We start from the raw sequence: 25,934 nt of genomic DNA, 5'->3' as shown, positions 1-25,934 counted from the left end.
TAGAAAAAACGGGGGCTGCTTCTATGAATGGATATGCTTGGTCCATTTCACATATGAAACTAAGTTTCAAAACTAATATTCTGAGCCACTCTTTTAGTACTGATGTTTTCCTCAATAAGGGGACTATAACAGGTAAATGGTTTGGTATTGTTAGGTGACTCCCAATGGCTAAAAAATAGCTACATATATTTTAAGGCATTTCCCAGGATAGTTACGATTTTCTAAGCAATGCCTAAAGAACAAAACTCCAGAGTTTACTTTGGTTATTAAAGTTATTAATGCTTATTCATGAGGGAATGAAAATCTACTACATATTGCCTTAACCCAATTTACTTACTTGAGTAGAATTTAAACCTTTTAGTAAGGGTCAGATTTGTAGTAATGAAATCACTGGACCAGTTGGTGGTCTTATAAAACAATAAAAGCTGAGGTAGTGACTAACACCTAATCCTATCATTTTGGAGCCTAAAGCAGAGGACAGCTGTAAGTTCTAGGTCAGCTGGGGTTATACTATGAGGTCCCATCATAGACAGGCAGGCAGGCAGATAGGCAGACAACAAGACCTCCACAAAGCTGGGAATATTGAACATGCCTGTAATTCCAGCATTTGGAGGTGGAGGCAGAAGGATAAGGAGTTTAAGGTCACCCCTGGCTATATATCAAATTCAACTTGGGCTACAGGAGATCCTGGGCCCACCCCTAACTCAGAGTACTTACATTATTAAAATGAATTTAAAACATTATCAATTAGCACAAGCATGAATGCATAAAATGTTAAGCCTTGGTAGGAGTTATTCAATCTAATCAACTGGCTCATAATTTTACATAGATTAAGAGTATGGTCAGAATTAAGTAATTTGCCCAGGCCAATAGAATTCCAACATTTGTTTGTTTGTTTGTTTGTTTGTTTTTCGAGACAGGGTTTCTCTGTGTAGCTTTGGAGCCTGTCCTGGCACTCACTGTGTAGACCAGATATGCCTGTCTCTGCTTCCTGAGTGCTGCAATATTTTAAACTTGTGAAGAGCCTTTAAAAGCATCAATTCCAAACAGTCACTCAAAAGAATTTGAACATAAGCTAGGCATGGTGGCTCATGGATGTAATCCAGGCACCTGGGAAGCAAAAGCAAAGAGAATTGCTAGAAGTTTTGAGGCCAACCTGTGCTATACAGTGAGGTCTAGGCTAGCCTGGACTCCCGAGTGTGATCCTGCCTCTGAACAAAACAAAGCAAGCAAACAAAAAACCACAGGAGGCCCAAAATGCTCTAATAGATTACAAGCCACCATGTGGCCAGCCACTGTGTGTATTCACTACTACAGAGACAAATGGACACATAACTGACCAATGCTCAGCCTCTGAAAAGCTCTAACTACACAGTTCTTTATTTGGGGATCAAATCTGTTTTCTTCTTTATGTGTTTCACCCGCTTGTTCTCAAGCACAAGCCAACTTGCTCTAAGCATGAAATCTTTCATACAATCTGTTTACTGTTGGAAATTTAGGAAAAGATACTGTTTATGCTTCTAGATATAGTAACTGCAGCAAAAAGTTGTGACTACAATATACAATGGACACTTGACTGGTGAAAAATGTCAGGGGTATTTTAAACAGCAAAGTCCTGATATACATAACCATGAGATGACCTAGGGATCTTGGGAAATCAGAGTAGCCCACCATGAGTCCTGCTTGCATAACAGTTCTCTACTCCTTTCCCTTTCCTTACATCACTGTGCTGGAAGGAGAAAGCTTTCAGCAGGTCTTAAAGAGATAAGCAGAAAGGTTCAGTCTAGAGTAGGAGCCCCAAGATCTGAAGATGAAAGGACTCGCTTTGAGGAAGAGATCAAAGGAATAGAGCCCTTCCAAACACACATCCCAACACTGAATTTCACATCTCAGAGGTCAGTCTGTTCAGCCTGGAAGACTTGTAAACACACTCTGCAAAGGAGATGGATGGTCAGATATAAAAGAGTCAGCTAACTTGCAGGGAGGAAGACTATGTGTTTATTACCCAGAACAAACAGAAGGGGGAAAATGACACTTGGTTCAGACAAATCTCTTCTCTTCAAAACCGGAATAAGGAGGGCATGGACAGAAAAGAACATAAAACAAAAACAACAAAAAAGAGAGGAAAGATTGCCAACAATGGCCATAGGAATACAGTTATACTGATTTCTTGAGAACAGGAATTCACATCAGTTAGGGTGCTGCTGAGTATAGGCTGGTCAAGTCATTGGGAATGGTTCAACTGAACTGAACTGCTGGGTAAGTCTCAGGACCTGCCCTGGTCAGGAAGCCAAGGCAGATAGTGGGAAAAGCCAGCCTGGGTTAAACACCAAGTCCCTGCTGAAAAAAAAAAAAAAAAAAAAAAGCTGGGAGTAAATGGGCTCTCAGCTTTCCTGAAAAAGCAGAGCTACAGGACTCAAAAGTGATACTGCTTGACAAGCCTGCATTGACCACAACACTTTTCTATACATGGAGGACAATCAGTAAGAAAAGAGCAACTTTCAATGCTCTCCATCCAGGTAATATCTACAACCCACCATTTACATACTTATATGAACACTTTTGCATACAATCTGAACTGGTACTCAAGTGTAACAAGTCCATTTTTTATATTCAATTACTAGCAAATCAAACAAGCACAGTAGGATACTTAAAGACAGTTTAGCAAGGACTGCAGAGATGGCTCAGCAATTAAGGGCACTTGCTGCTCCTCCAAAGGATCCAAGTTCATTCCCCAGCCCCCATATCTGGTGACTCACAACTATCCGTAACTCCAGATCCAGGGTATATTTACACGGTCTTCTGGCCTCTACATGTAATACATTCCCCCTCCCCCCCCCACACACAAATAAATCTTAAAAAGAATGCTTTTGAAGTTTAATTTATCAACAGAATACTAAGGAAAGGGGTATTTTTTTTTCTTAATCAGATAATCTGATGAAGGGATTAAATCTTTGTTCTTTCAAGATAGGGTTTCTCTGTGTAACAGCTGTGGCTGTCCTGGAACTCTCATTGTAGACAAACTGGAACTCACTGAGATCTGCTTGCCTCTACTGCTTTCTTTCTGAGGGCTAGGATTAATAGCATGCACCAACCACCTCCAGCTGAAAATTTCTATTTTTAAGCAAAACGGAAGACAGCATTTCTTGAACTCTTGAGGTAAAAAAGTCAGCATCATTGTGTCTCTGTAAGATTCAGACATTTTAGTAGTCATTTCTCTTCTACATGTCCATTAATGGGTAGTGGCTCTTAGTAAGTTATTTAACTCACAGTTGGCTTATAGGTGTTTCATGAGCAATAACCATTTACCAGCTCAGGAACTCTGTGAAGTATGCCTGTGCACAGGTTATATTGTTAAATTTAAGGTTCTCATTCAGAGTATGCACTTCCATAATTAACTAACAAGATTATAGTCTAATTAAAGACTTTATTCTGGAATCAAAGAATCTTTAGTTATGGTAAGCACCAGAATGCATCTAATCAAACTTGCTTTTCTTGCAAGACTGCTTTTATAGTACATCCAAGCAGAACACAAACATAAACAATGGAGGACCCTGGTGTGTCTGTAATGAATGACTCCATTTACATGCAGCCAGAATGGTTGGACATTCTTCCCTGAGTCAAAAGGCAAAATCTACCCCTTTACACTGGCTGGTCTCTCACAAGGTACAGAAAACAGTGTGTCAAAGTTAGTTCTCTTTTCTAGGTTGTATGGGTCTCTACAGTCTAATAAAAATGATTTCACATTCATATGTTCTCCTGGCCTGAGTTTCTTGGGAAAATCCCAATTTGTTAATACTTCTTTCAAATATGTTAACACAACACTATTGAACCTGCATAGATCATCAGCTGCCTTGAATTTACATTTTTATTTCTGCACTCTAAGACTTCATTCATTTTTCTTTTGAAAATGAGATTCAATAAGATGACTCATTTCATTGAGCCCCACTAAAATAAGCAATTTCTATTTATAAAGTTAAGTCTTCCTCTCTTGCCACTCGCTTTCAAGCGCCTCTGTGTATCTGAGTCATCTCTGTGTGGATATAGGGCTACCCACCAGAACACGAGTACCCTAATAAGGGTTGTATGTAGAGGAAAATGACTCTCCATCTCCCCACAGGCATCAACTGCCAATAGCTCCTCAGCTACAGGTATGACTTCATGAGCCCTTTTCCCACCCATGCGAGGATTCTGGCTGGCTTAATCATGGGCTAATCTTATGCAAACACAGCCATCGATGTGTGTGCAATGACCCTGCCAGGTCCGGAAAACACCATTTCACAGCAGTATTCTACTCTCTCTAGTTCTTACAATGTTTCTGCTCTCCCAGTGTTTCTTGAGAGCTACACTAATACACAGGTACTGGGTATAAGAATACATATTTATGGAGAAGTTTAATAATATGTCCAATTAGCAGAATAATAATAGATTCTCCCATAGGGCCTATGAACTACCTAGCCATTGGTTCTTGGCCCAGTTAACAGTATTAAGCATGCAGTCCATCTTGTCCAGTGATCCATAAGTCCAATCAGGAAGAAGCTGGTTACTCTGACAGGAGTCATGCTATTACTGCATCAATAGTCATATCATGTTTACAGGGTTCACATATGGGTAAGATTTTTGATTACTCCTCCGCCCCACCCCACGATGCATAACATCTTCTGGCACTATGAAAGCTAGTCAGTAGAGATGAAGCTTCCGGGTCAGCGCCAGCTTCACTTCTCCATGTCCTTAAGTGTATGGTGTCTTCAGGGTCTTACCATCAATTTCAGGAAAGTAACCAAATTGCTCATATTCAAACACCATATTATGCTGCCTCTTTCCTAAGGGTATCCTCCTCATCTCCTTAGACTCTGATAGTGTGAGATAGTCTTCCTATGTGAATTTCCTTCTCACTTTGATTGGACTCTGACTTCCTGCATTTGGCTAATAGGCTGTGTGATGTGATGTGTTCTTTACTAAATCTAGGTTCTGAACCTCACACTATAGCTACCACTGCCCTACCCTCCACCCCCAACAGTGCACTGTCTGTCTGTTACTCTATTTGGCTCAACTGTTAGGAAGAATAGAAAATCTTAAATCATTTTTTTTTATTAACAGATAAGTCAGCCTCAAAAAAAAATCTTTTGTTTTATTTTGTTTTGTTTTTCAAGACAGGGTCTCTCTGTATAACAGTCCTGGCTTTCCTGGAACTCACTTTGTAGACCACGCTGGCCTCAAATTCACTGAAATCCACTTGCCTCTGCCTCCCCAGTGCTGGGATTAAAGGCGTGTGCCACTACCACCTGGCTCAAAAAGAGTTTTAAGTAACATATTCTGTAATAGTTCAATTAACTTAAAATATCAAACTGTGTAACTTAATCATTGGTTAAATTTGATCCTGTTATTTTTTAATTTCTCTCTTTAATATGTAGATTTTTTAAATTTACATTCATTTTATACCATAAGTTATCTTTTCAGACTCCTGATACTTAAAAATTTCAAAAATATGTCCTTTATTTTTGCCAAAGCTATTAGTTTATAATGCTCAGAGAGAAGGCCCCAGAAAATAGTTCTAGGTAACACACATGACAAAAATGTTGTGTCATGACAAGGAACTAAAGTGCTCTTGCTTGTTCATCTTTGTCTCTTACTAAATAGTGAAAGAATGAATTTTGCTGAAATGAAATTAGAGCACATATGTGTATGTATGCACACACATGAATGTTTATGTATATTTATATAATTATGTAATATTTAAATTAAATCTCATTAATCTATGGTTAATATAACTAGGAATATGACATCTGGCCAAGATCTTGAGTTTAGTTTTTCCACAGCACATCCAAAATGATATGGCCCACTGAGAAAGTTAGGGAGGAAATTAAAAATTCCTAGACTCAAATGACCATACAACACACCTTAGGGTATAGCTAAGGCAGCTCTAGAGTGAAGGTTATAGCTCTGAATGCCCACATTAAAAAAAAAAAAATCACAGATATCAATCTGCTGATGAAACTCAAGGATTTAGAAAAACAAGATATGATAAACATAAACACAATAAGTAATAAGAAAAAAAGTTAAGAACAGGCCAAAAATAATAAGCCTAGCAGATCAATACACAGAACCAGAAAGATCAACGAGATTGGCAAGCATCTAGCAAACTAAAAGAAAGAAAACACCAAAATTAATACAATTAGAAATAAATAAGAAGTTACCACTGGTTCCATTAAAATCAAAGGCTCAATAACAGAACATCTGAAAATCTACATGTCAAAAACAACATATGATCTACAAAAAATACCCATAAGATATGAGGTTGAAGCAGTATTAAGAAGTTTCCCAAGAACAACAACAAAAAGTCTAGGGTCTGGTGAATCCAAAATTCTATGAAACCCTTAAATAACACCAATGACTCTCAAACTTTTCATATGACTGAAAGGGAAAGAACACTACCAAACTCATTTAACAAAGCCAACATTACCCTAACATCAAAATTAGGCAAGAAAAAAATGAAAAAGAAAACTGCAGAACAATTTCCCTGATGAAAAAAATCTCACTAAAATACCTGTAAACTGAGTATGTTCTTAGACGATCGATCACACACGATGACCAAGTTGGTTTCGCCGCAGGGATATGATGATGATAAAAAGGGTGCATGTAAACAATCATCATGCTATAGTTCATAAAGAAACCAATGGTCAAAGTTATATGAGTATCACAAATGACAAAGGAAAGGGTCTTTGACAGCATCCTGAAGAAGCAAGCGTGGGAAGGAACACAGCTCAACATAGTAAAGACTAGCTACAATGAACCTATATAGCCCATGTCCTAGACTGCCTTCTACTGCTGTTATAAACACCAGAACCAAAACCAATCTGAAAAGGAAAGAGTATATTTTGATTTTCAGTTTACAGTCCATCATGAAGTCAGTGCAGGAACTCGAGGAAAGAACCTGGAGGCAAGAACCAAAGCAGAGACCATGGAAAAGTAGTACTTACGTCTTGTTCCCCTATGGCTTGCGCAGTCTGCTTTCTTATACCACCCAGGACGATATGCCAAGGACTATGGTCAACACTGGGCTAGGACCCCTCCCACATCTAGCATTAACCAAAAATACCCTGCAGACTCACTTACATGCAATCTGATGGAGGCAGCTTCTCAAATGATGGAAGTGATGCTCCTAGACAACTTTAGCTTGTGTCAAATTGGCAAAAAACGTATGAAGTAGGGCAGTCAATGTTATATATCAAATGGGAAAAGCTAAAAGAATTTCCTCTAATGGAGAGAGGGATACCTCTTCCTCTCGTTTTAGTACTCGAAGTCTTCACTAGGGTAAATAGAAGGTGTATAAGGAGGAAAGGAAGAAACCTAAGAACCTCTATTTGCAAACATGATCCTCTATACAGAAGACCCTGAAAATGCTGTCAGATAATTAATATCTGATAAACACTTCCAGGAAAGTAGCAAGGTAACAATCAACATCTAAAATCTAATATCCCATCTATATGCCAACAACGACACAGCAAAAATAAGGGGAAAAGTCTCATCACGGTAAGATTCAAAAATTTAAAACAGTTGAAGAATAAGCCTTACCAAGGGGTGAATTTTATCTGCAAGGATAAATTTTAAATACAGAAGGTAGAAATAGAAGAAGACACTAAAAGAAAGCCGCTCTGTTGTGGTTTGAATGAGGAATGTCCTCCACAGGCTCATGTATTTACAAGGTTGGTCACCAGGTGATTCAGCTGTTTTGTAAGGTTCTCTGCTTCCTTTGTGCATGTGAAATGTGATGAGCTAGCTTCCTGAAGATGTATGTTGCAGGCTGGAGAGGCAGAGCCACCTAAACTCTTTGAAACTGAAGCCCTAAATAATAGACATCAAACTACAGGATTTAATGTCCTAATTCCTTCCTTTGGAAACAGGAATATATATTTTGTGCCACTGTATATCAGACTTACGTAATTGACATTTTGTTTGTTTGCTCATTAGTTTTTTTTTATTTGTTTGTTTTTTCAAATTTTATGGGAGGAGGGCTGTGTCAAAGATAACAGAATACCTTGACTCTCTGAGGAGATCCTGGACTTTAAACTCTTCAACAGTGTCTGGACTGTCAAAAGAATATGGTAGCTTTTGAAGTTGAACTCAATATATTTTGCATCATATGACGAGCATGCACCTACAGGGGTGGGCCTACAGGGACTCATATGTAGTAAGATTTAATGCCATGAAAATAGCTTCATGTACAGTCTGAATGCATTCCCAAACAAATTCTAATGACATTTTCGGTCAATGAGGTAGATCAGTGGGCAAAGGTTTTGCTATGCAAGCCTGGGTCTAGTGACCTGAGTTAAATTCCTGGAATGCTCTAGAACTGATTCTACAAAATTGTCCTTTGATCCCCATATTATATGCTGTGGAAGAGGTGCATACTGCACACATAAGAAATAAAAATTTTTAAAGTTCCAATGACATTTTTCAGAGAATTAGGGAAATCACACAGAAACACTAAAGGGACCAAATATCCAAAACAATCCTTAGCAGAGAGAGAGGGATGTTAAAAACACCACAGTATCCAATCTTCAATAGCATAAAACAGACATGTAGACCAAGAGACTAGAATAGAGGACCCAGATATAAAACCATACAGTTACAGCTACCTAATGCTAAACAAATATTGTCAAATATGTAAACTGTAAAAAAACAGAATCTTTAATAAATGATGCTGGGAAAATTTAATGAAACTAGACCCATCTTTTAATTTATGTAAAATTTAATTCATGATGTATCAAAGGAATATGTAGATAGAGTAACAGTCAAGAGAACTTTTGCTCTTCCAGAGAAATCAGATTCAGTTCCCATCTCTCACACTGAATGGCTCACAACAACCTATACTTCCAGCTCCAGGGAATCCAATATCTTCTCCTGGTGTCCAAATGCACATGGTACACAGGCACATAGACACATACACATAAAAACTTCAATGAAACTGGTAGAAGGAAGCATGCAAAGCATCTTAAAACATAAGTTACAAAGGTTTTCTGAAAAGGACTCTGGGCTGGCCAGTTTTATGTCAACTTGATACAAGCTAGAGTCGCTGGAGAGACAGGAACCTCAAATGAAATAAACAAATAAAAAAGCATCCATAAGATCAGGCTGTAGGCAGGCCTGTAAGATATTTTCTTAAGTTATGTTTGATGTGGGTGGGCCCAGCCCATTGTGGAGGAAGCCATTCCCTGGGATGGTGGTCCTGAGAAAGCAGGCTCAGCAAGTCATGGGGAACAAGCAGTAAGCAATGTTCCCCATGAACTCTGCATCAGCTCCTGCCTCCAGGTTCCTGCCCTGTTTTCTGTTCTGATTTTTTACAGTGATGGATTATGATGTGGAAGTGTAAGCCAAATACACCGTTTCTTCCCCAAATTGTTTCTGGTCATGGTGTTTCATCACAGCAATAGTGACCTTGGTATAAGACAGACTTCAACAGAAAATCACAGGAATTGACAATGGGACAGCAAGAAGTTAAAAAGAATGGGAGAAAGTATTTTTCAAGTATCTAACTAACAAGGGATGAATAAAGAATTCTAAAAAGGAACCACACACACACACACACACACACACACACACACCAACTAACAACAAAACAACAAAATAAACGTGAAATACAATCAATAAATGGGCTAATCAAAACTCCTTTAAGACTCCATCCCACCACAGGTGAACAGCTGAGGGCTATGAGGAAGAGGAACCCTTGTACATCCCTGGAGGGAAGGGAAGCAGAAGCATCCCACATCCATTGTGATAATCAGGTTAGAGGACACCTGAGAACTAAACTTGGGGGCTGGTGAGACAGTTCTGCAAGCATAGGTACTTACAATGCTTGACAACATGAGTTTGATTGGCAGAGGCTGCATGGTTTAAGGACAGAAACTTCAAACTGCCTCCTTATTTCCAAGTGTGTGCTATGGTACACTCATAACCACCCACATATATGATACACATACCCCAAAATAAACAAATACTTTTAAAACCCTAAACTTAGCAAGACTATGCATTCTAACTCTACCATTCCTGAGCATGTACTCAAAAGATTCTAAATCATCACACCGAAGACATAACTACACATCAGTATTTATCACTATTATAATTTTGCTACTGTTATGAATACTAATGTTCACATGGCCCTCGACCATAAAATCATTTCATTGCTACTTCATAACTGTAATGTTGCTACTGTTATGAGCTGTAATGTATATATTTTTGGAGACAGAGTTTTGCCTATGAAGTAGGAACTAAATATTATAGTTGGGGCAGTACAGTAAGAGGGACTGTACTAAAGGCTGGAAGCATCAGGAAGATAGAGATCCACTGGTCAATGTGGCACAGGTGCACTCTGGCAGTATAAAGAAAGCCAACCAATAAGCAGAAAGATGAACTGGGGAGCAGTCACCAAGGATCAAAGGGGCAGGAGTGTTCAGAAAGCTCAGTGTGGTCGACCCATGCCAGCACACAGCTGTAATCCCAGCAGCGGCAGGTTGAGGCCAACAAGTGTCCAGCTTTCCGTTTCCCTTAAAGCTTCTTCCACACCCTCACAATAAAGTTCAAGTCCTCAGCATGCTGTGTGAGTCACCTCAGGGACCATCACCATTTCAGCCCCATCTCCAGTTGTACTCCCATTTATACTCTCTTAGCAATTCTACTCATTGTGGTCATCCAATAATTCAATCCCTCCTGCTGTTTCTAAACACTACTGTCTCTAAAACCTGTAGACTCTTCGTCCTCCTTGCCAACTGCCAGTTTCCTTGAAGACAGCTCATGCATCTCGGAAGAGCATTCTCTGTTCGTAACTATTACCGGACCCTTGTATGTTTTTGTAATACCATGTGTACTAAACGGGCTGGCTGTTTATTCTTATAGACTTGTTCACTTTTTCTTTCCTTAACTAATAAACTCATTTGTTTTGTTTCGTTTTCAGGGCTGGAGTCCAATCAGGGCCTTGCTGGGCAAATGTCCTTCCACTAAGCTACATCCCTAGCTTTATTACATTGTGGTGATAAAAGATAAGAACTGTGTCTTGATTTCCCCCAAATTCCCAGGAACTAGCACAGTACATTTCAAGAGATTTAATAAATTCACAAAGAAAATATGACTAGTTATTTTCCCCTCCACGGAAGTATGCCGTGGTAAAAATGGTACTGCATTAAGCTCTACCCATAACTCCGTAACTATCTCAAAGTATGAACCTTCAATCAAAGGTGGTGACAATTTAGGTTTCTAATTCAAAGACTTATTTATGCTAGACTACCTCATTTTCTACATGCTCCTCTAGAGAGTTCTGTTACGAGAATAGTAAAGGCCACAAGGAACCTTTTTCCTCTAAGCTTCACTGCCCCAATTCTCCTCCCTTGAGACTTTCTCTGGGTGCCTGCTCTCTTACTACTGCTCTTTATCCTATCGGCAGTACTAGTCCAGGAAGGGTCCTGGCAAATTACAGACAGTTCTGATGGTAGACGGGAGGAGATGAGACCGAGTAATCAGTAAGCTTTCCCTCCTGGGGTCATTCTTGCAAACCAGCCTTCGCTTGCTCAGTCCTATTCCTTTCACCTACATACCTGATGTCTTAGTACCATTTCTATTTCTATGGTGAAACATGACCACAAGCAAGCTGAGGAGGAAAGGGCTTATGTGGCTTATGCTTCCAAATCACTGCTCATCATTATAGGAAGACAGGACAGGAACTCAAAAAGGGCAGGAACCCGGAGGCAGGAGTTGATTCAGAGGCCATGGAAGGTGCTGCTTACTAGCTTCCTCATTATAGCTTGGTCAGCCTGCATTTTATACAGAACCCAGGACTAGCAGCCCAGGTGGCTCCACCCACAACAGGCTGGACCCTTCCATATCAATCACTAATTAGGAAAATTCCCTACAGCTGGATCTTATGGAGTCATTTCATCAATTGAAGTTCCCTTCTTTCAGACAACTCCAGCTCGTGTCAAGTTGACGTAAAACTAGCCAGCAAGCCTGATAATTCTAGATAGAGGAAAACATGCAAGATGGAGAATGCTTTTACAGTCTGTTTCATTAAAAAAACAAAACAAAACAAAAGGCTACCCAGCAGTTTTAAAACAAAGTTTCCATTTTTATTACCTAATCATACAGAGAAAGGACTGTTTACCAAGCACAGACATGTGTCCTCATAGGGAATGCACAAGTGGGAGTTAGCACCCATCAGGGTCTGGTGAGCACTGAGGTAGACTGTACACAGCTCTTCTGGACCTGCAGGACAGCATCTCTGCTAGATATCAAAATCAACTGAAATAAGTTCAGAAGAGACAGCCACAAACTAACGCTTCAAATATAAGCTGTTTATTATTCAGGGTCTGGCTATAACTGCAATTAGCAGTCCTTGTGTTTTAAAATGCAATAAAACTATCTTCATCTGCTAATGTATTGGTGAAAATCAATGCCACATTAATTAAAATGATTCTTTGATAAATAATATTTATGAAAAATAATTTGAAAGGCATACAAGTAAGCTGTGTGATCAGAAATTTATATTTGATGTGGGTCATGGTGAAAACACAAAATTCGACTGGCAAAGCTCTCTCTCAATACACACACACACACACACAGAGAGAGAGAGAGAGAGAGAGAGAGAGAGAGAGAGAGAGAGAGAGAGAGTTTATACGTCTCTTGCCTAGGTCCTTTAAAGAATATAACTTATTTATGCATCACCTCAACTGCTGCTCCAGTTGTTTACACTGCCTTAGAAAATTTCTAACACACTTAAGCTTTCAAGTTTTATTTGTGACTACTGGGTTAGTTATTTTTCCAGAAAGAGGAGTTAGTTTTCAAAGATTCAACAGGCAAGCCAGGTAAGTGAAAGGAAAGGGGCACTGAGAATCCAGTTTGCCTGTGGCAGTCATGGTTGATAGGACTCAGACTGTGTGCAAGTCCTTTACCCTCAAAGGCACAACAGTTTGGATGAGGACAAAGTATATGGTGACTCACCTCCATGGATTCTTTAAATCCAAGCCATTACTATTAGTTAGGCAATCAAGAACCAAAAGGGATACAACAAAGAAATGTAAACAATAAAACTCCAAAGTGTTCAGGTTTTAGTTAAGAAGATGGAATAAGCATTTTCAAATTGAACATAAACGTACACAATTCCAAACACAACTGAAAGTCACGTTGCAAACAGGTACTTGGTACTTCAGTTTCTCAACAGCTGGTGTCAAGGGTTTCAGAGGAGATGGGGCTCACCTTCATTAACGCAGCACTCACTACTCCACTTACTGAGTGCCTTAGAGGTACCAGGTCCAGTTTACAGTACAGCATACCTTACTAGTTAATGTGGTGGTCTGAATGAAATAGCCCCCAGAGGACCACAGGGAGTGGCACTATTAAACGCTAGAGTAGGTAACACCTCAAAGTGTGTTGTTGCTAGAGGTGGACTTTGAGGTCTCAGATGCTTAAGCCAGGCCCACTGTCTCAACTCTCTCCTCTACCTGCTGATTTGGATGTAGACCTCTCAGCTACCTCTCGAGCACCATGTCTGCCAACTTACAGTCCAGAGGTTTAGTTCATTATTGTCATGGCAGGATGCATAGTGGCATGTAGGCAGACATCAACTGGAGGTGGTTTTTTTTTTTTTTTTTTTTTTTTTTTTTTTTTTTCCCCTCACAGGGTATTTGGTGATGTCTGGGTAGATTTCTATTTGCCATATATCACAGAGGGTAAGAAGAAATGGTTATCAGGTAGAGGGCAGAGACCCTTACCAAATGCAGTACAATTCAAGGGATGGCTCCCAACAGCTGAGAAATACCCCAGTCCAGAAGTGCTGAGATGAGTTTAGTGCAGCTGAGTTTGAATAGGCTTGAATGTGGGAACAGGTGGTGACGTCTAGATACAAAAACTTGCTGACAGGGCAAGACAGGTTTGAGATGTAGTTAACAAGGGTAATAGTGGCACACACTTTTAATCCCATTTTTTTTAATTACAAAAATGTACACAATAGAATTTTATAGTCAGACCAATCAAGAAATGACAAAGAGCATAGTTAGAGCTCTATTGCAATAGTTAAATGTCCAAGAACTCAGACTTTGAGATAGTGACAAAGGGAAAAACCACAAGCATAACAACTGGTACCTACTAGAAAAAGGAACTGTGGACTTGCTTTTTTGTTACAAATGTACCAAATTCCTCCTCTTACCTGTGATGCACTGAAACTGCCCATCTTCTCTTCTTATTGTAAATGCTTCCCCTGGGTTAACTTGGACCAGGATAACCTTAAACAATGGAGAAAGAATTAACCAAAACTATAAAAGAGCAAATCAGTATATAAAAATAAGTAGCTAATAGGAGAGCAAATTGAGCTGTTTAACCTCAGAAAATTAGAGATTATACATTATGTTTGCTTTACCTTTCAAGAGGTCACAATCAGGCCAGAAAGAAGGCCACCAGGAAAATAAGCTAATGGCAAATTTACTGAGAAGTAAAAACTTTTAGTCACAAAGATGGAGCCAAACCTCAGTTTGTGGACTATGCACAGGGGTGTACAATACCTAGCTCAGCGCAGTACTTAGGAGTTTATAAATTGATAAGGAGACTGTGAGCAGAGCACCCTTGATTTGGGATGAAATCTTAAGTTGAATGTGAATTTAATTCTACCAATTAAAAGTAAACTATATACTAAGTTTATGACATTTGAATCTTAATAAAACTGGAAATATGAAGTCTAGAGTCCTAAATACAAACATGATTGTGATAAAATTCTTAGACTTGTTATCTGCACAAGGCTGGTTCATCTCCTAAATTTGACATAAGATTAGTGTAGGATTCTAAAAGAACTGAACGTTATACTACTTCAGAATCCAATCAAGTGACTACCTCCCTATGTCACCAGCTCAGTAGTCCTCGATTTTCCATTATTACAGACAGTAGAGAAGTGAGCACTTTATGTATGTGGTCTCTTCTCTTTAGTTAGTTTGATTTCCTTATGGCAGGGACTAGCAAACAAGTTCTGCTACCTGTGATGCTATTACCTTTTAAGGGCTTTGCTATATTTCAGTCCCTCTCACAGTCTCTAAGAACACACTTTCACTGCACTCTGAGTATCCTAAAAATTATAGTTTCATAATCTCTGATGCCTTGACAGATCTTAATTTGCATGTTTTTCAGTGCCAGAATCAAAGAGGGCTTTTGCACATGATGGACAAACAATCTCACACTGAATATGCCTTCAGGGACAATTTCCCTTCTTTGATTATAATACTTATGTTTTATACTAACTATTGTTAAATGCTTGATTATGTCACCTTAACATTCATTTTCTGGGCTTTCAAGTGTTCCAAGAAATCTGTATAAATGCTTTACACAATAAAAATAATTATGTTGTTAACATGTTCTCACCTTGCTTTCTCCTTTATTAAAATTATTTTCCTATCATCGATGCTGTCATTTTCCTTTGTGATATTTTCTATTTTTTCCATATTTAATTTCTCTTATGCATATGGGGTCTAGTTACAAGAGCCAGATGTAGTTGTCAAGCACTTAAAATATGCTTTTATATAGGCGTACTGTAAAAAACTATATAGTAGGTTTCAAGAGCAGTTAGGATTTTAAAAAAACTAACAGTGTAATACATCATTAGCACCTTTTATGTTTATTTCACTTTGACAAAGCATGCAGGCCACACTGTATACAAAATTACAATCCATTTTGCCTGACTGAATTTTTTAAGGTGGCTATTAAATTTGTTACATGGTTTGCACAGGACCTCTAAAATACTAGTTTCTGATGCAATAAAAATATCTGCGTCATGTTCCTGTCATAACAGGCTTCATCCATTCAAAGTGTAACTAACTGTCCAGAAGACATTCATGCTATATTCTGGTAAAGAATCTGCCTTCATTGTGCCCACGTCCCGAGAACTTAAGTGAGGCTTGATTAAAAAGTAAAGGACTGATTTATATGGCAGGAAAGTCAAAAGGCAGCCTAACACTTGGGATCCTATCTGTTCTTACCCAGGCCCACCACAAGAAAGAGCAAAAAGTGAAGTTTGGAGAAGAAAGGAATGTGGTTAAGTGTAAACTGCGGACAAACATCTGTAAGTGTTAGAGACCAGCACCACTGAAGGGGACTGACTCTCTTGCTCACTGGAACAACAGGGAAAGCACCCTGAGGGCAAGACCTACCACCCACTGAAGGTCTTGAGAGAAAACAAATTGTTTTAAATTAATGAACTGGGACTGAGAATGGTACTCAAAGGGATCCCTTGTTCACAAATACCACCATAGGTGTTTCCCAAGGGTCAGAAAATACGAGGTTGCTGCACTTGTGGTACAAGGGGAGCAGGCAACAGCTCCCCCTAACAACAGAAACGGCAACAATGTCTACAAGGTGCCAGCTTTGCAGGCACATAAGATGCAAAGGGTAATGGAGGCTTTTGACTAGGTTCCAGAAAGCTACTAAGACCAGACAGTGTGTGGCAGAGCTACATTCTCTGTAAGAGGACCACAAGAGCCCATTGCATGAATGGAAAATGAAGCCCAAGTTCAATTAAGGCCAGAACTTTGAATATGCCAGAACCATAGGATGCTTCCCAAGGAAAGCTGCAAAGCTACATGTGCTGAAGGTACCAGAGACAGAGGGATGAGGCTAGAGATACCCAAGCCCTCAGAATCAACCCAAAGATGATTCTATCATGAGCTTCAGGTGCCCACCACAGACTTATAAGGGTTTAGTTTACTGCCCTATTGGGTTTCAATTTTTGTCTTATCCAGAAATTCTTAACCTATGGGTCATTACCCCATTAGGGGGTCATATGACCTTTTTACAGAGGTCACCTAAGGCTATCAAAAACACAGATATTTACATTAGAATTCATAACAGCAGTAAAATGACAGTTATGAAGTAGCAATGAAAGTAATTTTATGGTTGAGGTCACTACAACATGAGTAACTGTATTAAAGAGTTACAGCTTTAGGAAGGTGGAGAACTGTTGATTTATATTGGGCTAGTGATGCCTTCCTTCTTCCTTTGAAAATAGAAATGTTTGCTCTATGCCACTGTATACTGGAAATAGGCAATTGTTTATCTTAGGAGCTCAAAGCTAAGACACTGCTTGAGTGTTAAAAAGGAGTTTGACCTTTTGAACTGCACTGGGATTGTTAAAGAATTTATTTTATTTTATTTATTTATTTTTGTTGTTGTTATTCTAGACAATATTTCTCTGTGTAGCTTTGTAGACCAGGCTGGACTAGAACTCACAGAGATCTGCTTGCCTCTGCCTCCTGAGTGCTGGGATTTAAAGTGTGTGCCACCACAACCCAGCTTTTTTATTTTTAGAAGAATTTGGAGATTTTTAAAGATGGACTAAAAGCAATCTGCTTTAAGAAATTAGCATCAGATGTCAGGAACCAGAGGCGGAATGCTATGCTATAAAGTGTTATATATTTGGTCATCAACTTGTGATGATTACCTGTGATCTGATAATCAACTTGATAAGACTTAGAATCCCATGGGCACTCACTGTCTCCAGGAAGGATATTTGAGAATGGCAGACCCACCCTGGATGTGGGTGGTACCATCCTCTCAGTGCAAACCTTTCCCAGATGTACTAGCATCTCTCCCTGGGGAAACAATGTGACCAGATCTTTCATACTTCTGCTATAACTTCCCCACAGTGATATAATAAACCCTCAAGTGTCAGCCAAAATAGACTATCTCTTCCTTAAAGTGCCACTGTTAGGTATTTTGTCACACAAACAAGAGTAATAACTACTATACTGGCATCAGCCAAAGAACCAAACAGGAAAGAGGGGATACCAGAGAACTCAAAATAGCTTATAACTACTGTTTGTTTGCCACATTGTTTTGAATGTTAGTTCAGAGTCACAAATAAATATTCTTGCTACTTTATTTTATTGTGTCTGGCTTAAAAATAGCACATACAACCAGGATATGGCTCCAAACAACATTGTTTTAATAACCTAAATAAAAGCAGGAGTATTTCATATGATTTCCAAATAATCTGGCATTTTCCTACTTATCCAACCAGGCCTGTAACTCTGACCTAAGCATTCTCTTAGAACAAAGAATGGTGTCGCTAAGATACTCAGCACAGCACTCTGCTGAGCACAGTGGCACAAGCCTATGATCTCTACATGCACGAAGCTGAGGCAGCCTGAGCTGCATAGGAAGCCATCTGTGAAAACACATCTCAATAGAAAAGAAAAATCCACTTCTCTGTAAGTTATGACTCAGTGAGAAATCTGTAAAAACACACACTAAAAATAAAGCAGCCCTTGCTTCTTTGAAGTTTAATTCCTAGTTACTAGTACTATTATGTTTATTATATACACACACAAATACTTGCTGCTGCTTCTACTACAAATCATTGTTAGCATAAGCTAGCTAGATCTTACTGTACTTACTCATTCAATAAAAATTTACTATTACAAAAGTAAAGTTTATCTTATTCTAGATAGATATAAAACTGAAAAAACAAAACAGGATGAATCCATAGTAGAATTTCTACTCTAGAGGGAGTCAAAGGCAACACCACTACCACAACCCCCAAAACAAAACAAAACCACAACAGCAAAACCCAGCTATGTAAAGTAATATGAGGAAGTGTGGCTATGTTGGTGGTCTCCAATGAAGCACACCTGTTGGTATTACATTCTGTGTAGTCTACAGGGACAAATCTGGGCTGGGTCATGTTGTCATAAACATGATGACATTGGGCTTTGAGCCTACTAGAAAGTTCCCTTTGTCTGAAGGCCCAAAGGTGGAGAAAGAGAGCTCCTGACTTACCTCACTGCATGTTTCTAGACCAACACAGGTCTCTAGGTGACTGTAGGTATAGGATGCCTCTAGGTGGGACCAGCAGAGAAACTGTCCTGCTGATCCCTGAGCAGGAAGCAGATATGGGAACAAAGAAATGGCTGTCTACATGAGACATGGAGTTAGCAGCTGGCTTACTACACAGTCAAGGACAATTGGTGTCTTTCACAAAAGCATACATTTCTACTCATTCTTATGTTGTATTTATGTATGGTTATCAGAAATGTTTAGTTCTTTTTCCACAAACAATTCCTTGCCCTTTGCCTGTCTTTTATATGAGTTGCTGAGTATATTCTAGTGTTTAGTGTTTAGCAAGAGGTCACTGTTAGTCACAGAAACTTATTTTCTTTGGGTTTAATAAAATAAGTTTTTTTTTCTTGATACACAAGAGTTTTATATGTTTCTGTAAAGAAATTACCATAGTATGTTTTTCTCTACATAGCTTCTGGGTTTCATTTTGTGCCATGAAAGATTTTCTATGGAATGATTTTTTTAAAAATCCGTGTTTTTTAGTGTGTTTATAGTTTCTGCTCTTTAAAAAAAAAAAAATCTAAAATTCTGCCCCAAACAAGTAAATTAAACATTTGGGTTTAATGTGAGAAAACATCACCTAAAATACTCTATTATCTATCCTATCTTGATGAATCTAAAGTTTTATATCTAAACCACTTTCAATCAAAACTTGTTTTACCATCCTAAAATATTTTTGTAGGCCTCAAAACATTTCCTTGAATAAACAAGTTTTATGTCTCTCAACCTTACTTTCATGAGTTCTTTTTAGAATTTGGTAACAACAAAAAAAGGTATAACTATCTAGTCTAACCTTTATCAGAGACCCAAGAAAGATAAAATATTACCCGAGTAAACCAGAAGTACAGAGGCAACAACTTCCAAAACTATAGAAATGACAGAAACAGCTGGCTACCTAGACAGTCACTAAAGGTACCTCTGCAATGTTGGGCATCTATCTTCAACATCCAGGTCTAGAATATCTTTGAGACATTTTAGTGAAGCAGGAAATTCTGAAGGACTGTCCAACCTTGTCTTGGCAAAGTCTAGCAGTTGCCTTCTTTTGTGTCCTGCTTGTCCAATGTGGACAACATGCTATCAGGTGTCAAGGCAAGGGCAGTTTCTTGCCCAGTGGCTAGCTTTCCAACAATGAAAGCAAATTCCACATGGAGGTTTTACAATGCCCATCATCCTTTTTTGAAGTAAACTGGTGCTGCCAGGAGCAGATGTATCTCACTGTCATGAAAAGCCTTCTGCTATTAAAATATATTAAATGCCATATTCTGTAAGTCTTTGAAGTGTTTGAAGACCATCTATTTAAAATATATTTGTTTGGCCTTAAAAATATACCTAACATGATTATAAGTTTGATTGTCAAAGATGACTAACTACTAGCCTGTCTTTCTTTATTATCCTAAATAGCTTTTTAGGACTAGAACTTTACATTAAATTTTTAAATGAGCTACATATGTACAATACCTTAAACAAGAGTAGAAACATATATACAGTGTAACAAAAATAATCTTCCATTTGATCAACATACAAAATTCCATACCAATGAAAAATGCTTAAGATTAGTAGTCGTTATTTTCAATTTAAAAGATCCAATAATCTACCCTTCTATTCTATTCTTCTTATATCTCTCCTTTTACTTTTTATAAAGAAATTCCTGAATCTAACCTGCTTTATTTGGTTCTTTTTCCCTGACCAGGACCAGTAACAACTTGCAACCAATCCCCATAACTGATGATAAACATCCATAATCCATTAAATGACCAAAACTAACCCATCCACCCCACCTCTTGGGAATGTGGGCATTGTATTCTCTAGACTGCTCCCTGTTGTCTGGGGGTGACTGCATCGTAAAGGGACCCTGGAAAAACTGGTGAAATGGTCAAGGTGTAGGAGAGCTAGCAGTATTATTTTTTTGTTTAATCTGTGTATGATGGGAAAATGTAGAGTCAATCTTAAGTCTTAGCTCTATAGCCTGTGAGGCTGTACCATCTCAGCTGTTGTTCTCAATGCAGAATTTTGAGGAAACTGCAACAGAGGCACTCCAAGAGGCTAACTCACCTGGGCTACTTGTCTTCATTGCTGTCTGGTCCTTTATTTTTATTTTCTATTTTTTCTGAAAACGTGAACTTTCAAAGGTAACATATATATCTGAATTAACACAAGTATGGAATGTGCAGTGTAAACAAGCCAGCTAAAGATGATTTTTCTATGTTTGAGCATATAAAAGGCATATGTCAATTGTATAAATTCTTTTGGACTCTATACCCAAACTGTAAAATAAATCTCTATCCACGCCATATGAAAGAATGGCATGTAATAAGTCATAAGGACTTTGTAACCAATAAGATTTATCATGTCTCTTCCAGTCTCAGAGATGTTCCCACAGCAGAGGGTTCAGCATATACATTACTTGTACTTCAGTCTTTGTATTTTATTTTTTGTTTTTTTTTTTTTCCTTCATGTCTGTAGTCAAGATTTTTAGGAGGTCTATGTAACATAAGTTCCAATAGGTCTTAATAATAAAGTTCCAGAGTTAGATATAGGGGTAAATGCTGAGAGATCAAAGAGATGAAGAAGCAAAACCACAGCCACCTTACTACTCAATTTCCCAGCTGAAAAGAAAAAGAGCCCCTGTGTCTTCCTGCCTTAGCACTTCCTCTCTGCACCCAACTATCACTTCCTGTCTATACAGAATTCCAGATCTCTATGGTTAACTAGCGGCCAGTTCTACCCTCTGATCTTCAGGCAAAAGCCTTTATTAGAGTAGAAACAAGATATCACTACAGGTCTACCCCAATCAAATCCTGTATTTATCAATTTTGTTTCCACTAGAACAAAGGCATAACCTCTCCCCCAATGTAATATATTTATTTCTGACTTCCATTCTGAAGTTAAGACATTTTTAAAATATATAGGTTGGTTTAATTTATCAGTTCCCAAAATCCAATGTCTCTCAGCAGCTATTATATTTTGACCATTGGTATTTTAACAAATTCAAAGTCAACAAAGAACCATACAGGATCTAGGCATCCTGTGTATTTCTCATCTTTATGTGGATTATTTTTTATATTACTTTACTCTCTCTTTTAAAGACTTTAGTTTTTTTATGACTGTCTATACCCATTTCCTTTAGAAGCTAAGTACATTTTTAAACATACTGTGTCTTTTTAGAAAATGTCTGTGTCTGAATCTGGCTTTCCTAAACACTCTCTGCATTCTCTGACTGAAACAAATCTTAAAATGCCATGTCAGCTGCCCTGCAGCTCAGCTTAGTGCATCTGCCCACCTGAGAGACTACAGTTCTAGGAAACAACAACAGGCTCCATGTTTGCACGTTTGGAAACTATATATATATATATATATATATTTTAAGATTTCTCAGGTCCTATGTGGAAATATGTGCCCCATGTTGGGTGCCAAATGTAGCAAGCTTTCTTGTGAGACTATCTTTGGACTGTCAGCCCTCAAATAATGACCTGGAGATTTATTATTAATAAGGAAAGCTTAGCCTCTGCTTAGGCTTTTTACCAACTATCTCATAACTTAATTAACCCATTTTTTAAATCTGTGTTTTATCATGTGTTTCAGTTACTACTTTTCAGTACCACATATCTGACATGTGTTCATAATTACCTGTGTTTTTACATGGGAGAAATTTTTGTAGCCTGGTTTAAGTGTGTGTCTCTCCCAAAAAATTAGTATTTGCTTTTGCCAAGTACTTTGACATTGGTGGCTATAATAACAAGTACTTTTTTATGTGCTCCTAAATTTTGTAGTTCAGTGGTCTTGAAGTTTTGGGAATGGCCTTTGCCTAGGTCAATGCATTGGAGCTTGCTTTTTTATGTTGGAGGTAGAAATACTCTAACTGATGTTTGTTTACTTGTATTTTGGAACAGTGCCTCACACAATATCCCTGGATGACTTAAAAGTCACGGTAGCTAGTGCTCACTTCAAATTTAAGAGGATTTTCCTACCTTAGGTGTGTGCCACTGTGGCTGGCTCATAATTCTTTTCTTTTAGTAGATGTGCAATCTTCAGGGTGTGGTCTTTGTATATGTAAACTCACACTTTGCCTGGAAACATTGCTTTTCTGGGTGTCTTCACACTTATTCCATTGTTTGGGTGTTGGGAATATAAACTCAGGTCCTTATTATGCTTACACACCAAGCATTTTACCCACTGAACCATTTTTCCAGCCTAGTATCTTTGCTATATAGAATTAAAATGGAAGCCAGACAGGGTGGCACTTGTCTATAATCCCAGTACTTGGGAGCTCAGACCAGCCAGACTTAACAAATTGAATTCCAGGCTAGCCAGGGATACACAATTACAACATTATGAAAAGTAACAAAAGTAATATGGCATCCAAGAAGGGAAAAATGAAAGCAGGAAAGTTGATTGGTCTACCTAGCAATTTCTATTTCCAAAGTGCTCAATACATAACAATATAAAAATATCATAATGAAACCACTTTTATGTATAATTAATATATGCTAATGAAAATTTTAAGAGAATATTCATAAATCTTGGAGGGTTTTAATCATGTAGATGGTTGTAAAGTAAGAACTTTTATGTCTTTTTCCATGGAAGTTTTACTTACTGGAATATTAATATACTGCGTCTTCCAACATCTTCTCAAGGCTGACTCCTTGTTCTTCCTCTACGTTCTCTAAATGGCTGTCTCCTCACAGAGATCATATCTGATCACCAAACTATAGAACACTTACCCTCTACATTCTTATGATCACACTGATACATGGTGTTTTACCTAGTACTCTTTATTAGCTGAGATAATTTCCACAATCATTTTGGTAAGTTTACCCTATCATTTCCACAGTTATTTGAATTATTTGTTTATAAAACTCCACACTCTAGCACCTGGCTCACATCGGGTTAACAGATCTTTGTGAAATGAACAAAAGGGTAAACCATGAATACTGGAAAGTATGCGGAATCCATTCATTCACTCATTTACTGTTATTAACTGTTCTGTTCTAGATAATACGGTCAGAGCAGTAAGCAAAGGAGTCAAAAACATTGTCTTCATGATATGGCTAATAGAGCAAGCCACAGGATTCACATTATTCCAGTCAATAATAATATATTACTTTCAGAAATAAATTGAAAATATACTTAAAGTAAGTTAATACATAGATGTGTGTGTGTGATTGAGAATCATCATCACTTCTGCTAACACTTAAGACCAAATGAGAGCTACACTGGACAGGATTACTGCTGTACACCAAACCTACTCATAGGTTTCTGGTAAATAATCGAAAAATTTTTGACAAGTTCCAAAATATGATATTTATCTATCTTCAAATTATCTTGTTCATGCCATTTTATATGGATTTTCACAAACAGAATAGAATTTTCCATGAACTCATTATAAATAATAGCATGATGTGGAAAGCACAGTGAGGGAAAAGAATGTGAAAAGATACAAGTGAAAGACCAGTTATTTTACCAGGTCATTTTCTATCATTTTAAAAATTGTGGCAAAATATGTCTTAAAAACTATTTTCAGCATATTCATAAATATCACATCATCTTAATACATATAATGTAGTCTTTCACAGTACATAAAAATATTCCACTAAATTAACAAAAAAGGGTCAGATTAATAGGGCAGTAAATCTGGCCACTGTATATGTTAAAGGCAAAATATACATGTGCCATATGTACATATACTATATACACATGCCATATGTACATATACTACATACACATTAATTCAGAAAAGTATTTCTAAGGTCTAATACGCTTTAACTTCCTTAGTACATAATAAAGATGCCTATTATAACTTGTAAGAGTTATGAAAGAGAACACATTGAAAAAAAGAATGGAAAGTAACAAAATAAAAAAGCAGTTTAGCAGAAAAAGATGATGCTGAGTAATGAAGAAAACATAAAGGGAAGAGGTACCAATACTACAGATCAGTAAACTGGAAACAGCACACAGCAGGAGGAGGGCAGGAGCTAACCCAGGAGAGCTGCTAACCCAATACAAACTGCTGAAGGGATTACTTGTACTATTCAAAAGATAATTTTTTGTTTTATAAAACTATCCAACAATATGCCCACTTATTAACAATATTTGCATATATTTGATATCAACAGTCACTAACCAACACCAGGTGTAACTATGAAAGTACCCATTGCCATCTGAGCAGCAATTTTTCTTGCTGCTTTGATTTCACCTAATCCTATTGGTCTAAGTCTCTTCAGTGTAAAACAAGAATGAGAAGCATAAACACTGCACACCTTCCCCAGCCTATCATATAGAAGGAAAGCCACCTTAAAGCCAGGTCCAGTCTCGTTAAATCAAGTGTAGAGACTACTGTCACTTTCTGCAGGGTGAGAAGCATGGAGTCTTCCCCTGTCTCAATAACACTCTTCCTGTTATAAATGTAATCACTAGACAGCTGGTAAGTGGCAATCAGAAAACCATGCTAGAACTGCTCCATACAACACAAGGAATGGCTAACTTCAAGTCTTTAAAGAGTCAATAAATGACACAGAGTACAAATACAAATATCTTAAATTCTCTAAAGAAGAAATCTCTGGGGGAAAAAGTCCTCTAAAATTGTTTTTGAAGGTTTTAGTATACAGCCCAGCCTAGCTTCAAATAGCAATCTTCCTCATCCAGCCTCCCAAATGCTGGGGTTACAGGATGGACCAAGCCCTATTTTTTAAAAACTCCTATGAAGTAATTCGTTTTGTATGGCTAACAAAAACTTAAGTTTTGAATTTAGGAGTAATGTTAAGGTTTGTCTATATATTTGATAACTGTTTTGTTATATGTAATTTTACTATATTAAAGTTAAAATCTTCCTTTTTCATTGGACAAAAAAAGGGGAAATGCTGTGGGATAATCCTTCTGTACACTGTGAATATATGTTGCTCTCAATGGTTAACAAATAAAGCTGCTTTAGCCAGGCAGGAAATCCAAGCAGAGACACAGGAGAAAAAGGGCAGTATGAGAGATGCCAGCAGCCACCCAAGAAACAACATGCCAACAGATTGGTAAAAGTCATGACAATGTGGCAACACATACATTAATAGAAATGGGTTAATTTAAAT

At 38.0% G+C, this 25,934-nt stretch overlaps 1 protein-coding gene across 4 annotated transcripts in view; it reads right to left on the bottom strand.

The window, feature by feature from the left end:
* Fndc3a (fibronectin type III domain containing 3A) overlaps window positions 1-25,934 on the bottom strand; it is a 136,070-nt gene that overhangs the window by 73,932 nt on the left and 36,204 nt on the right. For all 4 annotated transcript variants that reach the window (XM_051195402.1, XM_051195400.1, XM_051195401.1 and 1 more), the window contains one exon: window positions 14,192-14,267. In XM_051195402.1, the coding sequence (XP_051051359.1) occupies window positions 14,192-14,267 (76 nt within the window). The remainder of the gene's footprint in view (window positions 1-14,191; window positions 14,268-25,934) is intronic.

Source organism: Phodopus roborovskii, unplaced genomic scaffold (genome assembly GCF_943737965.1).
Source record: "Phodopus roborovskii unplaced genomic scaffold, PHOROB, whole genome shotgun sequence".
Lineage (NCBI taxonomy): Eukaryota > Metazoa > Chordata > Mammalia > Rodentia > Cricetidae > Phodopus > Phodopus roborovskii.
This window is presented reverse-complemented; position numbering and strand designations above follow the sequence as displayed.